Below are 14,217 nucleotides of genomic sequence, written 5' to 3' on the forward strand. Positions count from 1 at the left end.
TTTCTGAGTACCATTAACTACTATGATGATATGTGATGAATAGTACTCTAGTAAAACCTTAGAACATTTTTAATGGGAGTTTTCCATCACCCCAGAGTTCCACTGTGCTCCTCCGGGGTCACCTGGCTCCTGGCAATCACTGATCTGTTTGCTTTCTTGAAAGTTTTGCCTTCTCCAGAATGTCGTAGAAATGGAAGCTTATAGTAGGCAGCCTTTTGAGTCTGGCTTTAGCTTCTTTTATGTATTAGTACAATACATTTGTGATGCATCCGTCTTGTTGCTTATATCAGTAATCAGTTCCTTTTTTATTGGTGAGTAGTTTTCCATTGTATGGATATAGTCTGAAATTTCATTTATCCATGCACTAGTTGATAGACATTTGGATTGTTTGCAGCTTTTGACAGTTTTGAGTAAAGCCTCTCTAAATATTCTCATACAGGTCTTCAGGGGAACATGTTTTCACCTCTCTTAAGTAAATGCATAGAAGTGGGATTTCTGAATCATGTTGTAAGACTACCTTATTATTTTGCTGCAGTAGATTACTTTTCAAAAATCAGTTCTCATGGTTGAATCCCATGATTTTAAAGAAATTGCTCATGTTTTCTTTTGCCATATGATACTACTGTTTATGGTAGAACCAGAGGATTCCTCCTTGATAATTTATTCTTTCCTGGTGTGGCAGTGGTAAAGAATCCACCTGCCAATGCAGGATACATGAGTTCAATCCCTGGGTCAGGAAGATCCCCTGGAGAAGGAAATGGCCAATCCACTCCTGTATTGTGCTTGGAAAATCCCGTAGACAGAGAAGCCTGACAGGCTGTAGTCCATGGGATCTTGGGAGAGTCGGACACAACTTAGTGACTAAAACAAGAAACAACAAATTTATTCTTCCAGAGAGTAGTCTAATCATATGCCACCAGTATTTTAGAAAGTGACTTTATTATTTATATCAAGATGTGTCCCGACATGAAGTAGCGATGAGAGTGTCACTAACAAGTGTGGTATCTTCCTTCTCCTCTGGGTCAGTCTGTTTCTAAGCTGTGTCTTTTCATGTTTCTGTTGGTTGTTTCCAGTCTAACCTGAGCCTGTGTCCTCAGGCATTCAGCTCTTCAATAAGCAGATGAGGGTTTGTAATTATCTTCTCCCTGACATTTTTCTGCACTGAAATGCCCATGTCTTGAATTACCAACATTTTTTTTAAGATTAGAGATTCTTTAGAGACAAAGCCTCTATGGCCCTTTATTATAGAAGATTAATATTGAATAGTTTTGAACTCAAAAAGGCATGAAAGTAAACTTGGTAGCAAAGCTTTTTCACACAACTAATACCTGTCTTTGAAGACTTCCTCTTTTTCTTGTGCAGTGTTTTTCTAGACAATATTCTTGTTTCGGGGAGAGAAAGACTGGGCAGACAGGAATAGTGGTATGCTGTTAGTTGCTTGCCTTGAAAACTTCAACTCTTCCCCTCACCACCCCCTCAATTTGCCTCTGTCAGAACTTCCTGTACTAACCTCAGTTTCCTTCACATACTTCTACTCTTTGCTTAAATTTTTTTTTTTTTTTTACTATTGTTACCCTTTGCACATTAGAATATCTTAAGCAGTTTATGTGAGAGAACAGTTGAGGTGACATGATTGGTGTGGACAAATTCGTCTTGGACTAATAGCACTTTAGATAATGATGAAAAGAATTAAAAAGTGATGTCTTTTCTAAAGATGTCTTAGTTGTGCAGTTACTAGTTTTACCGAATTAAGTAGGTAGATTCTTTAAAGTAAGTCCCATCTAAACAAGACTTAGTTTTAAGGTAAAAGTTAAGGCTTGTGTCTCAATTTAAGTATACTGAAGCTTACATTCTCTTCTTTCTCTTTGGTTGAATTATCTTTCTGTTCCAATTTGATAATCAAGATAGTCTTAAACAGTTTATATTTTGAAAGACCTTGAAGATACACTTAAAGCTCAACATTCAGAAAATGAAGATCATGGCATCCGGTCCCATCACTTCATGGGAAATAGATGGGGAAACAGTGTCAGACTTTATTTTTCTGGGCTCCAAAATCACTGCACATGGTGACTGCAGCCATGAAATTAAAAGACACTTACTCCTTGGAAGGAAAGTTATGACCAACCTAGATAGCATATTCAAAAGCAGAGACATTACTTTGCCAACAAAGGTCCGTCTAGTCAAGGCTATGGTTTTTCCTGTGGTCATGTATGGATGTGAGATTTGGACTGTGAAGAAGGCTGAGCACTGAAGAATTGATGCTTTTGAACTGTGGTGTTGGAGAAGACTCTTGAGAGTCCCTTGGTCTGCAAGGAGATTCAACCAGTCCATTCTGAAGGAGATCAGCCCTGGGATTTCTTTGGAAGGAATGATGCTAAAGCTGAAACTCCAGTACTTTGGCCACCTCATGCTAAGAGTTGACTCATTGGAAAAGACTCTGATGCTGGGAGGGATTGGGGGCAGGAGGAGAAGGGGACGACAGAGGATGAGATGGCTGGATGGCATCACTGACTCGATGGACGTGAGTCTGAGTGAACTCCGGGAGTTGGTGATGGACAGGGAGGCCTGGCGTGCTGCGATTCATGGGGTCGCAAAGAGTTGGACATGACTGAGCGACTGATCTGATCTGATCTGAAAGATACACTGTGATAGAAGTCTGATTGTAATCACTATTCCAATATTTTTTAGACCAGTCTACTTTTTAGAAGTATTTTAGGGTAAATAGATGTTTTTTCATATTTAATTTTTTGCACATGCAGATCCTGGTGACGGAGTGAGGGGGCTAGGAACATGCACACAGGAAAGAGGGCAGCAGAAAAAGAAGCTGGTGGCTGGCAGTCAAATTAATAATGTACAAGCAGCCCTATGGAAGCAGTGATAAAAGTTTAATTTGTTGACCTTCAAATATTTTTGTTTTGAAAATACCTTTCCATTCTCATCTAATCAGTTAAAATCATCTTTGTTGCATCTGCTACCCCAGGCAGAGTGGTTAATTTTTACAAATGCTTTATTTGTGGGTCTCCGCAGCCTATGTGTCTATAGCACCTCTTTTGAATAATAATTGTATAACAGTTTTCAACTTTCTTTTCTGATTTTGATCTTAATGGTGGGCAGGACTGGAAGAGAGGGTTAAGTATGGTCAAACAGTACTTTTGCTAAATTTTTAACTTTTATTTTAGTAGATTTATTCAGTCATTTTTTAAAAATTAATTTTCCTCTTTATGAAATTAAAATGAAGAAAAGAGTTTATATTTGTGGCTTATGTTTTTAGTGCATTTAAATTTCTCAGACTGTAGTAAATTTGATAAACTTTTTATATCAGGTATGTATGAATGAGTAGATACTTATTTAAACAGGGAAGTATTGCTTAGAACTGCATTGAATTATAACAATTCAAAAAGAATATGACACAATGTAAGATAAGATAATAGTATTTAAATTGTTATAAAGTCTAGAAAAACTAACACCTGAACTGCCTGGATACCTGAACTGCTTTTGTATTTTTCTTCATCACATCTCCTAGAACTTAAGGACAATTGTGTAGAAAATCTTATTTAAAAAAGATAAGATGTGAACTTGAAGAATATAGGAAAAGCAATCAGAAAGAAGTGATAATGTGGTGAATAATTAGTGTTTTACTGTAGATAGATTTTCTACATTAATAAAATACACTTTGCAAAAAGATCTAAAGTAAATATTAAAGCATTGCTTTTATTGAAAGTATGACCTGTTTCAGAAGTTTTGTTTACAAATTTACATTATTTATGTACACTTATTGCATTAGAAAAAGCCAAAGGAAATCGTGAATATATATATATATATATGTCTATTCTTTTATAATTCCATAGTCCATATTTCTTGATAAACACTGAGTGTAAAAATGATTAACTGTTATATCATGTGATTTCTACTGGGATAGCCCCAGATCTACAAATCTGTCTGTCCTGTAACTGGTAGAGTTACACTTGGGCACCTATTGTACTCTTTGATCTCAAGGAGACCCCCTATGGAGTAAGCACGGTCTTGGGACCATTTAAACCTTATTCTTCTATAGAATGCATCTCCATCAGTATCCTTCAAGTGATGACGTGCCACATGAGGTCGGGCATTCCTACCATATGCTGTGCTGTGGTCAACCCACTTAAGTACAGAGCTCAAATTTTACCAAAACTTATTTAAAAATTAAATTTGAAAAGATTATAAACTGTGTTCTTTATGAAATATTTACTATAGTCATTTCTCAGTATAATTCTAAAAGAATGATTACATTTTAATTCAAGAATAGGGATAAAATATCTGTCTTTGAGCAGTGTTCTTACTTTATTGCCATCAATTTTAAAATTTAATCCTTTTAAAGGAAATTAAAATTTACTCTTGACCAGAGAGACAAAGCTTCCCTGAGAGCTCAGTTGGCAGAAATCTGCTTGCAATGCAGGATTCCCCAGTTCAGTTGCTGGGCCAGGAAGATCATCTGGAAAAGGAATAGGCTACCCACTCCAGTATTCTTGGGCTTCCCTTATGGCTCAGCTGGTAAAGGATCCGCTTGCAGTGTGGAAGATGTGAGTTCGATCCCTGGGTTGGGAAGATTCCCTTGGAGAAGGGAAAGACTACCCACTCTAAGTATTCTGGCCTGAAGAATTCCGTGAACTGTATAATCCATGGGGTCACAGAGAGTCAGACACGGCTAAGCGATTTTCACTGTCCCTTCACATTCAGAGAGATAAATACATCAAATGCTTACATACCATCATTATATTTAGTAAAACTGGATTTTGACTTTTTAATAACACTAGTGTGTCATGTAAGTATGTATATTGTCACCTAGATGGAACATAGACTTTAACTTCTGTATTTATATAAGGTGGAGGATGTTTTCAGTCTTGATAGATCTTACACTTGTGACATGGAGCTATATCAAATTGTGGTATATAAACATGTATTCATATTTTCATTGTGTTATAGTCCTCAATACATTCATTCATACCTACTTATTTGCTCAACAATTTCAGGGGCTTCTTCTCCATGTCATATGCTTTTTTCTGGATAAAAAACTTACAACAGTGAATGACATGTGCAAAGTCCTTACTCTTGTGAAGTTTACATTCAGCAAAGGGATAAACAAGGAAATTTCAGGTGGTGACACTAAAGAGGGAGAAGAGCTCTTTCAGAAGAGAACCTTTAAACTAAGGTGTGAGGATTTGAAGGAACCAGTGATAGATCTGATAGCACAGCGTTCCAGGAGGCGGGAACAGCAAACGCACAGGCTCTGAGGTAAGAGAGGGCCATTTTGAAGAACAGAAAGGAAGCCAGCTTAGGTGGAACAATGTGTGCGAAGGAGAGTGTCAGGACTGGGGATCAGAGAGGCAGGCAGGAGCCACTCTGTTGAGCTTCTTGTGGACTGAGCGTTTTATGGTCTTGAGAGGTTTCAAATAGAGAGTGGAGGTGGAGGAGGGACTTGCCTGTGTAGACACTGTAAGCACTTTCAGAACTGCCTGTTGTATTTAATGTTCTAGCCTGGAGCTCAACCCGTAGGTATATGACACCTGAGAGCCTTAGTTAATTGTGCTATGGAACAGACCAACTGGTAGCTTAGTGCTCAGAGCGACCAACTCTTCTTTAGCTCTTGATTCTTCAGTTTGCCAGTCTGGCCTGGGTAGTTCTTCTGGTTTCTGCTGGTCTCATTCTCCTCTCTTCTGTTAGCTATACTGATCTGCTAAATGGCTCTCTCTATACTGATCTGCTAAATGGCTCTCTCTGCTTCTTGAAGTTGACTGGCTCATGGCTAGGGTGACGTGGTAACAGAACCATGTCTCTTATCCGCCGACTAACTAGCATGCGCTGGTTGACTTCCAAGAGGCTGGCTAAAAGTAGGCATTGCCTCTTGAATGTTAGACTTGGAAGTGGTACACTTTGCTTTCTGTTGCTGTATTCTGTTGATCCAGGCAAATCACATATCCAGCCCAGACTAAAGGATTTGAGAAATTGACTCCACCTGCATAGTGATGGCTATTTTTGCATCCTCTTCTGTATTCAAGGTCTGTTTTCTCTGAGCCATATCATGAGTTTGTGACCGCTTTGAGAATCTCAAGTGAAGGTATCCTCACCCAGTCAGAGAACATAGCTAGAAAGGGGAGTGTGACCACATGTTCACAACCTTTGTTTTAAACTTAGCCTGGATATGAAGATACAGCTAACATTCTAGTATAGAAGACACTGGGAACATAACACTTGAAGTGAAAAGTATAATTATAACATATCTGTCATTTGCCTTCAAATTGTAGTGCACTGTATTAAGTAGAACAGAAATGATTTTTGGTTACAAATGAAATTTACCATTGTTATTAATACTTATTGGTTTCCTATATAGGTATAAGTTTTTAGCTAATTTTAAATGCATTCAGAGAATGGTTGTTCTACTAAGAGCACTTAACAGTAGAAGGCCTCATTGTGAGTTCTGTTACCAGCTAACCAAACACCTAGCAGTTTCTGCAAACTGTGTCCTTGGGCTGTCATGTGGCCTGTACATGCTAATAAGGAGAATGAGGAGAATAATAAAGAGAAGAATGCTACCAGGGTTTTACATGTCTTAAGTGTTCATTTTTTAAATAGACTACAAAAAAGTAAATAATAATGATAATAGTGGTAATAATAGTAACTGTATTTAAAAAGGCAAAATAAATTCTTTGCTTGCTAAAATTAAACCTTTGCCACCCAGTGTGAGCTGTCTGTGTGCTTATGTGAGAGGGAGAAGAAGAGACGTGGGGGACAGAGGGCTCTTCCTATAGTCTAAATTGTCATAAATCCTGCAGCAAATTTGGAGATGAATTTGTTTATTAATGTCTGCTTCTCCTTCTTTTGGATAAAACTGTGTATAATTGTTCTAGTTGGTATATTGGTCTTTTTGGATAAACCAAAGGAGACATAGCACTCTTTAGTATTTTTACCCCTTAAACATCAATCGAGGCAAAAATTATTTTTTTAAAGCATCTGAATTCTTAGTAATTTACCTGTGGAGAAATATTGTAATTGCAGATTGCATCAGATTCATCTCCTCCTCTCACTTCCACCTGCCTTTGGGTTGAATGAGCCATGGATAATTTTATTTTTCTCATCCCTACCTGGAATTATGTTAATGTAAATGGCAACCCACTCCAGTATTCTTGCCTGGAAAATTCCATGGACAGAGAAGCCTGGTAGGCTACAGTCCATGGGGTCGGAAAGAGTCGGACATGACTGAGTGACTTCACTTTCATTTTCATGGTAAAGCTATGGTATATATGATCACTGGAGAAAATAATGGATTATTCTGCATCACAGTTATTTAAAGGAAAATTAAAGCTGAGTCATCTCTTCCCCTTGTTATTTCAAAATAAATTACAGATAGATTAAATATTTAAATGTAAAAAATATAAAGTGGAATGTATTAAAAGAAAGCATGAAGAAATATTATAAAGTCTGGACTAAGCAGGATATTTCCCAGCATGGCACATATTCTAGAAGGCATGGAGGGAACAAATGAATAGATTTAAATATTTATAATGTCAAGTTTCTGTTTTTAATCCTACTTTTAAATTTTAATATGTTAAAAGCATTTATAAACTATTTCTTGAAAGCTGAGTTATTCATGATTATGTAACAAATATATCATATTATTTATGTTAATGTAAATGGCAACCCACTCCAGTATTCTTGCCTGGAAAATTCCATGGACAGAGAAGCCTGGTAGGCTACAGTCCATGGGGTTGAAAAGAGTCGGACATGACTGAGCAACTTCACTTTCACTTTCATGGTAAATTATGTAACATAGATCATATGAATATATTATACTTCATATATATTATTCGTTAACCGTTCCCTATGTTTGTGCTTTTTTCTAATTTGTCATTATTTTAAATAAAGATGTACTATACATACTTAATTCGAGAAGGAAATGGCAACCCACTCCAGTGTTCTTGCCTGGAGAATTCCAGGGACAGGGGAGCCTGGTGGGCTGCCGTCTATGGGGTCGCACAGAGTCAGACACGACTGAAGCGACGCAGCATACATACTTAATATATAAACACTTGATCATAAGTCAGATCACAAAGATTTCTCTGGCAAATGGATTGCTAGGTAAATGGGTGTGAATATGTTTGAGGCGTTTGATATATAATGGAAAACTGTATTCTGGGAAGGCTAGTCTTATTTACATACCCAATCACAGGTATTGGGGCTTCCCGCTGGCTCTGCGGTAAAGAATCTGGCTACAATGCAGAAGACATTGGTTCAATCCCTGGGTTGGGAAGATCCCCTAGAGAAACCCACTCCAGTATTCCTGCCTGGAGAATCCCCATGGACAGAGGAGCCTGGCGAGCTACAGTCCGTAGAATCGCTAAGAGTTGGACACGACTGGAGCAGCTGAGCACGCAAACACACACACACACACACACACACAGATGTTGAGGGTTCTAGTTGTACACACAGGCATTGAATAAGACTTTTACTTACATTTCTATGGTTATTACTGACATTGAATAATTTATTGAATGCTTTTTAATGTTATCATTTGCATATTTTATTAACTAATTCCTTTAAATTGAATAAGAAAAACACATGTATTGGTGGAAAAAATTTCTTATTATATTGTGAGACAATATACAATGAAAAAAGGTCTCTTTCTTGAGGCAGTCACTAAAGTGTTTCTTGCATATCTTTTCAAAATAGTCTATCAGTCATATAGCTGAATCTCACTTTATTTTTAACACAGATATTAGAGTGTACACTGTTCTGATTCTTTTCACTTCATATGACATCATGGAAAATTTTCATTATCTACACAGATAGATTCACCTCCTTTTAACAGCAGTATAATATTCTAGGCTTAGCTGCATGCTGCAGCTGCTGCTGCCGCTGCCGCCGCCACCTCCAAGTTGCTTTAGTCGTGTCTGACTCTGTGTAACCCCAGAGACAGCAGCCCACCAGGCTCCCCTGTCCCTGGGATTCTCCAGGCAAGAACACTGGAGTAGGTTGCCATTTCCTTCTCTGATGCATGAAAGTGAAAAGTGAAAGTGAAGTCCGCTCAGTCGTGTCCGACTCTTCGAGACCCCATGGACTGCAGCCTACCAGGCTCCTCCGTCCATGGGATTTTCCAGGCAAGAGTACTGGAGTGGGTTGCCATTGCCTTTTCTGAGGCTTAGCTGCATGAGAAGTTATTAAATCCCCTTATTGGTAAACATTTTGTGGATGGTTGTATTCAGCTTTTTCCTGTTACAGATAACTTTGGTAAGCAACTTTGTGTATCTTTGTTTTTATGCTTGGATATCCTGGAATTGTTGGGCTAACACCTAATCACATGCATACACATTTTGGTGGATGTTGCTGCTCCTGCTAAGTCGCTTCAGTTGTGTCCGACTCTGTGCGACTGAGCTTTATTTCAGTATATGTTCTTGTCAGTACAAGGCCATGATCTGAGTGATTTCTCACATCATTGTCAATATTATTAACATCTTAGTTTTTAATCTTTGGTAATCTGTGGTGAGAAAATAAAATAATGTAAGTTTTAATTTGCATTCCATTAATTGTAAGAATCTGTGTGTGACCATAAATCATCATCATTTGTTCCCTTTCTTTTTGTGATAGTGTGATCCTGATTTTAAAATATTTTCTTTTTCTTATAAAACAGAACATAGTTTTGGGCAGTTTTATTTTTTTACGTATATATGTATCTATTCTTTTTCAAATTCTTTTCCCATTTAGGTTATTACAGAATACTGTGCAGACTTCCTTGTGCTGTATAGTAGGTCCTTGTTGGTTATCAGTCTTAAATATAGTGATGTATACGTGAAAATGCTGCTAGATATTTGTTTTTTTCTGCTTTAGAGGTGTAGAAAGGGCTTTGAAAGTGATTAAGAAGGGGTAAGGTACAACCACTGCTACTTCCAAATTCATGAATTCACATTTTCCCTATTTTCGTAATAGAATGATTGGAAATTAAAATGTTTTATTTTAATTTTGGCAGAGGGAGGGCTTGTTAGAGTAATTGGAAGAGAGAAAAGCCAATTCAAGGCTTTTTGCTTGATTAGAATGAAAGAACTATGAATGGTGTAGCTGCTTCTGAACTTTGCAGATTGAATTTCCACAGTGATTTTAGGAATTCTCTACAAATGGAATCCTTTTAGGCACTCATGTTATAAAGTGTTGATTATAGCATCATCTGAAAGAAGCACAATTTAATGGAAAGGGCCTCATCCTGTACTTAGGAAGTCTCTGCTTTGTTAGCCCACATGTGCGTGCTCAGTCACTTCAGTTGTGTCCAACTCTTTGTGATCCAATGGACTGTAGTCCGCCAGGCTCCTCCATCCATGAGATTCTCTAGGCAAGAATACTGGAGTAGGTTGCCATTTCCTTCTCCAGGGGATCTTCCAGACCCAGGGATGGAACCCGCCTCTTGTACGTCGCAGGTTCTTTACCATCTGAGCCACGTAGTATGCCCACACAGATCCCTTCATACCTTATACCTCAAGACCCCTTGAGAAGTTCTCTCTCCCAGTGTTGTCACGTATGCTTCTCATTACGGTATTGAGTTATCTTTGCACTTGTTATAGCATCTGTATGGAGAAGGAGAACATTGGGTATCACATCTTAATTTTAATTTAGATAAACCTGTGACCTTTTTCTTGATGATTTTATAATACTGCCAGTACTTTGGCCACCTCATGCGAAGAGTTGGCTCATTGGAAAAGACTGATGCTGGGAGGGACTGGGGGCAAGAGGAGAAGGGGACGACAGAGGATGAGATGGCTAGATGGCATCACTGACTCGATGGACGTGAGTCTCAGTGAACTCTGGGAGTTGGTGATGGACAGGGAGGCCTGGGGTGCTGCGGTTCATGGGGTCGCAAAGAGTTGGACACGACTCAGCGACTGATCTGATCTGATCTGAAGTGAAAGTCACTCAGTTGTGTCTGACTCTTTGCGACCCCATGGGAATTCCCCAGGTCAGAATACTGGAGTGGGTAACCTTTAACTTCTCCAGGGGAACCTTCCCAACCCAAGAATCGAACCCAGGTCTCGCGCATTGCAGGCGGATTCTGAACCAGCTGAGCCACAAGTCTCCCTAAACTGAAGATTAAAGAGAAAAATGACACCATGAGCGATCTCGTCTAGTCATTTCTGAATTTGAATTTATTTTTAAAGTGAATATTTAAATAGATTTCATCCAGGTAATAATATCTTAGTGAAACTCGCTTTTTATCTCATACAGTAGTGAGTACATGCCTAACATCCAATAAATATCCAGAAAGTCTATGTTAATGAGTAAGGTAAATGCAGACAGTCAGCACTCTATCCTCCCACTACATTCTTAAGTCTTTACACTGAGAATGTACTGATTTTTTCAGTTTTACATTCTTATTTTAACTTAAAATTGAGACTACTTTATAGCCAATATAAATTTGCTGATGATGGTTGTATAATAACTTAACTCCCATCATACAAGCACAAATCTACTTCTGGCTTTGTATAGGAATTATAGGTGTTAGGCTTGTGCAATAGAAAATACTTACCTTATTTTTGTTTTTACAAGATTGAAATTTATTATAAAAGAACCAGAAAGCTTAGCTGATTTCTGTTGAGAGTGAAATTGAATTACTACCACCTGAAAATCATGTGTGAAGGCTGAAATACTCCCTTACTCCCACTAGAGGGGGATTCCTTCCAACTTAGGTAAAAAATACTTTTAGAAACAGCATGAAAACCTTTGGTTTATTATTATTAAATTAAATCTATTTAAATTTAATCTTTCTTTTTTATTAAATTAAAATTAATCTCGTGTTTTAAAAATCAGCTGTTTTTTATAGGTATTACAATTGAAATCTTATAGACACAGATAATATAAAGGATACTGAACTAAAGTGCATATGTATTTAAACCATAGTGCTTTTGAACAAACCATAAATTTTTTAAATTTGCTTTAATTAAACTAGTTCATACTTAGGAATTTCAGAACATCATGTTGAGGCCTCCTGACTAGGGTGGAGGATGAGGCTGACTTTTGAGATCCACTTCCTTATACCAATCCCCAAGGTCTCTTATCTACTGACAAAGCTTCTTGGAGAGTTCCTAAATTTCTGCTTGAAAGCTTTGGTTTGCTGTCATCTCAGGTTGTCAAATATATTAAAGCCATATCTTTATACAAATTTCTATTTGCTATAGAATTTTCTCTCTTAAGCAAATGCAGAACTCACTCTGGATATGGTTTTTGCAGATTTAAACATATATGTTTTTTAAAAACAATTCTATTCATATTAAAATATCAAATCAAGAGTGAGTGTACCTAACACTGAGGTATTCACATATAAAGTATGTATATAATTCAAGAGTAAATGTCATATTATGTAGCTAAGTACCTAAGACTTGGTGAATTTGTTGCTTGTGCTTTCCTTTAACTAAAGTCTCCAAATGTTGATTAGAAGCTTTAATGTAAAAATGTTTGGGGTTAGTAACCTAGTGTTGTGAAAGGCCCAACTTAGGAAATTGAAACATATGTAAATTGCAAATAACTGAACCCCTCCCCCTTTTTGTTTTCTTAAAGTCTAAAATAAGATCTAGTCTCTAAGTCTGACAGTTAGCTTTGGAAAGTTAAGTGTAAACAGACATGCTGTCAGTGACTCTCATAATGATTTCATGCTGTACGTATCCAATATTCAGTCTTTATCCTAAAATCACATTTGGTATCAGCAACATACTTTTTTCATCGAAACTAGGCTGCTTGTCTTCTCAGTGCCAGTCATGCATTTCTCCTGCTTTGCACCCCAGTCTCTGTCAGACACCAGGTTGTGGTGAGCCTCACATTCAGTGAACCAAGTGGAGGGAGCAGTTTGTTTCTTCATTTCTTTTTTTGACACTTTACTTTCATGCTGGATGACAGTCTTATTGAAATGATCTTATTTTTCCTCCCCCTAGCTAATTTTTTTTTTTTAATTGCAAGATACATTGGATGGCCTTTATGTCTTCTACTTAAGTGCCTACTACAAATGCCTAATTTTAAGATGTTTAAAACTAACCGTGGCTGATTCATGTTGATGTATGGCAGAAACCAGCACAATACTGTAAAACAATTATCCTCTAGTTAAAAATAAATAAAAGAAAATAATAAACAGTGATGTCAGGCTAGTCTGATATTATTGCCCCACCCCCACTGTCTTCCCTGGACACTTAAGAAAATATTCTTCTTTGTTCTATTGCTTTCTTTTCTTGCCCTTTTCCACCATATACTGGCACTTTAATCATCAAATACTTTATAGACCAGACTGAATAATTATGTTTAAAAAACTGTAATTATCAATACACATCTTATTTTAGACGCAGCTCTTAAAATTCATGTTAATGAGCTCTGTCTTCTAGTGTGTGAGACTGATAAGCAGTTTTGAAGTTTTGCCATCATTTCACAACTTGTTGCTTAGACTCTGCCTGCTTTTTCCTGAGTGTTGCTTTCAGGAACTCTCGCTCTGCAGCATTCCCGAGATTCAGGACTACCCACTCTGATGTGAGCGAGACAAGAAATGACTAGCAGCTTCAAAGCATAATGGAATTGCTTTACAGAGCATAACTTTCCCATCACTGTCTGTGAACGATCAAAAAGTATATGCAACATCTTGTGATTTAAGTAAGAAGGACGATTTCTCCTACCTCCGAGATCATTTTGAAGAACTTATACCACCACTTGAACATGGTGGCAAATATATTAATTTGATAGGTGCTCAGCCTATTGTAAAACTGGAACCCAGGGCAGTGACCTGGATTTATACCCTAGTCTTGAAGACACTCACAGATCTCGCTCTCTTGACACCTGATGTAAATCAAATACCAGCTTTCTCAAAACTTAGTTCCAGGCCATGCCTGTGCTCTGGTGTCTGTGGCTAGACTCAAAGAAGGTGTTTGATAGTGCCTAAATTATTTTTTCCTTATGATTTCAGGTTGAAGTCTTGACCTCGGAGGATACTGCCTTTGGACTCAAGGTGTGTAGTCTGATATAGCTTATTGTATAGGTTTCATCAGCTCCCCTAAGGGATTGGAAGGCTCAACAGAGAGGACTTCTTTTTTTAATCAAATGGTGAGGTCCTAAAATCTTCCCGAAGTTTAAGATTTCTTTTTTATTGGGATTAAGATTAGATTATGGCAGTGTCTCCTTTTTCTTCTTTCTTTGTTGTAGAGAATATGAGAAGTAGTACAGGGAGCT

At 37.6% G+C, this 14,217-nt stretch overlaps 1 protein-coding gene across 9 annotated transcripts in view; it reads left to right on the forward strand.

The window, feature by feature from the left end:
* The window catches only part of ARID1B (AT-rich interaction domain 1B), a 435,615-nt gene that overhangs the window by 244,505 nt on the left and 176,893 nt on the right, over positions 1-14,217 (forward strand). For 6 of the 9 annotated variants that reach the window (XM_061428408.1, XM_061428404.1, XM_061428400.1 and 3 more), the window contains exon 5: positions 13,955-13,996. The exons of the other annotated variants lie outside the window; for them this stretch is intronic. In XM_061428408.1, coding sequence (XP_061284392.1) covers positions 13,955-13,996 — 42 coding nt within the window. The remainder of the gene's footprint in view (positions 1-13,954; positions 13,997-14,217) is intronic. 9 annotated transcript variants of the gene reach the window in all.

Source organism: Bos javanicus, chromosome 9 (genome assembly GCF_032452875.1).
Source record: "Bos javanicus breed banteng chromosome 9, ARS-OSU_banteng_1.0, whole genome shotgun sequence".
In the NCBI taxonomy this organism is placed as follows: Eukaryota; Metazoa; Chordata; class Mammalia; order Artiodactyla; family Bovidae; genus Bos; species Bos javanicus.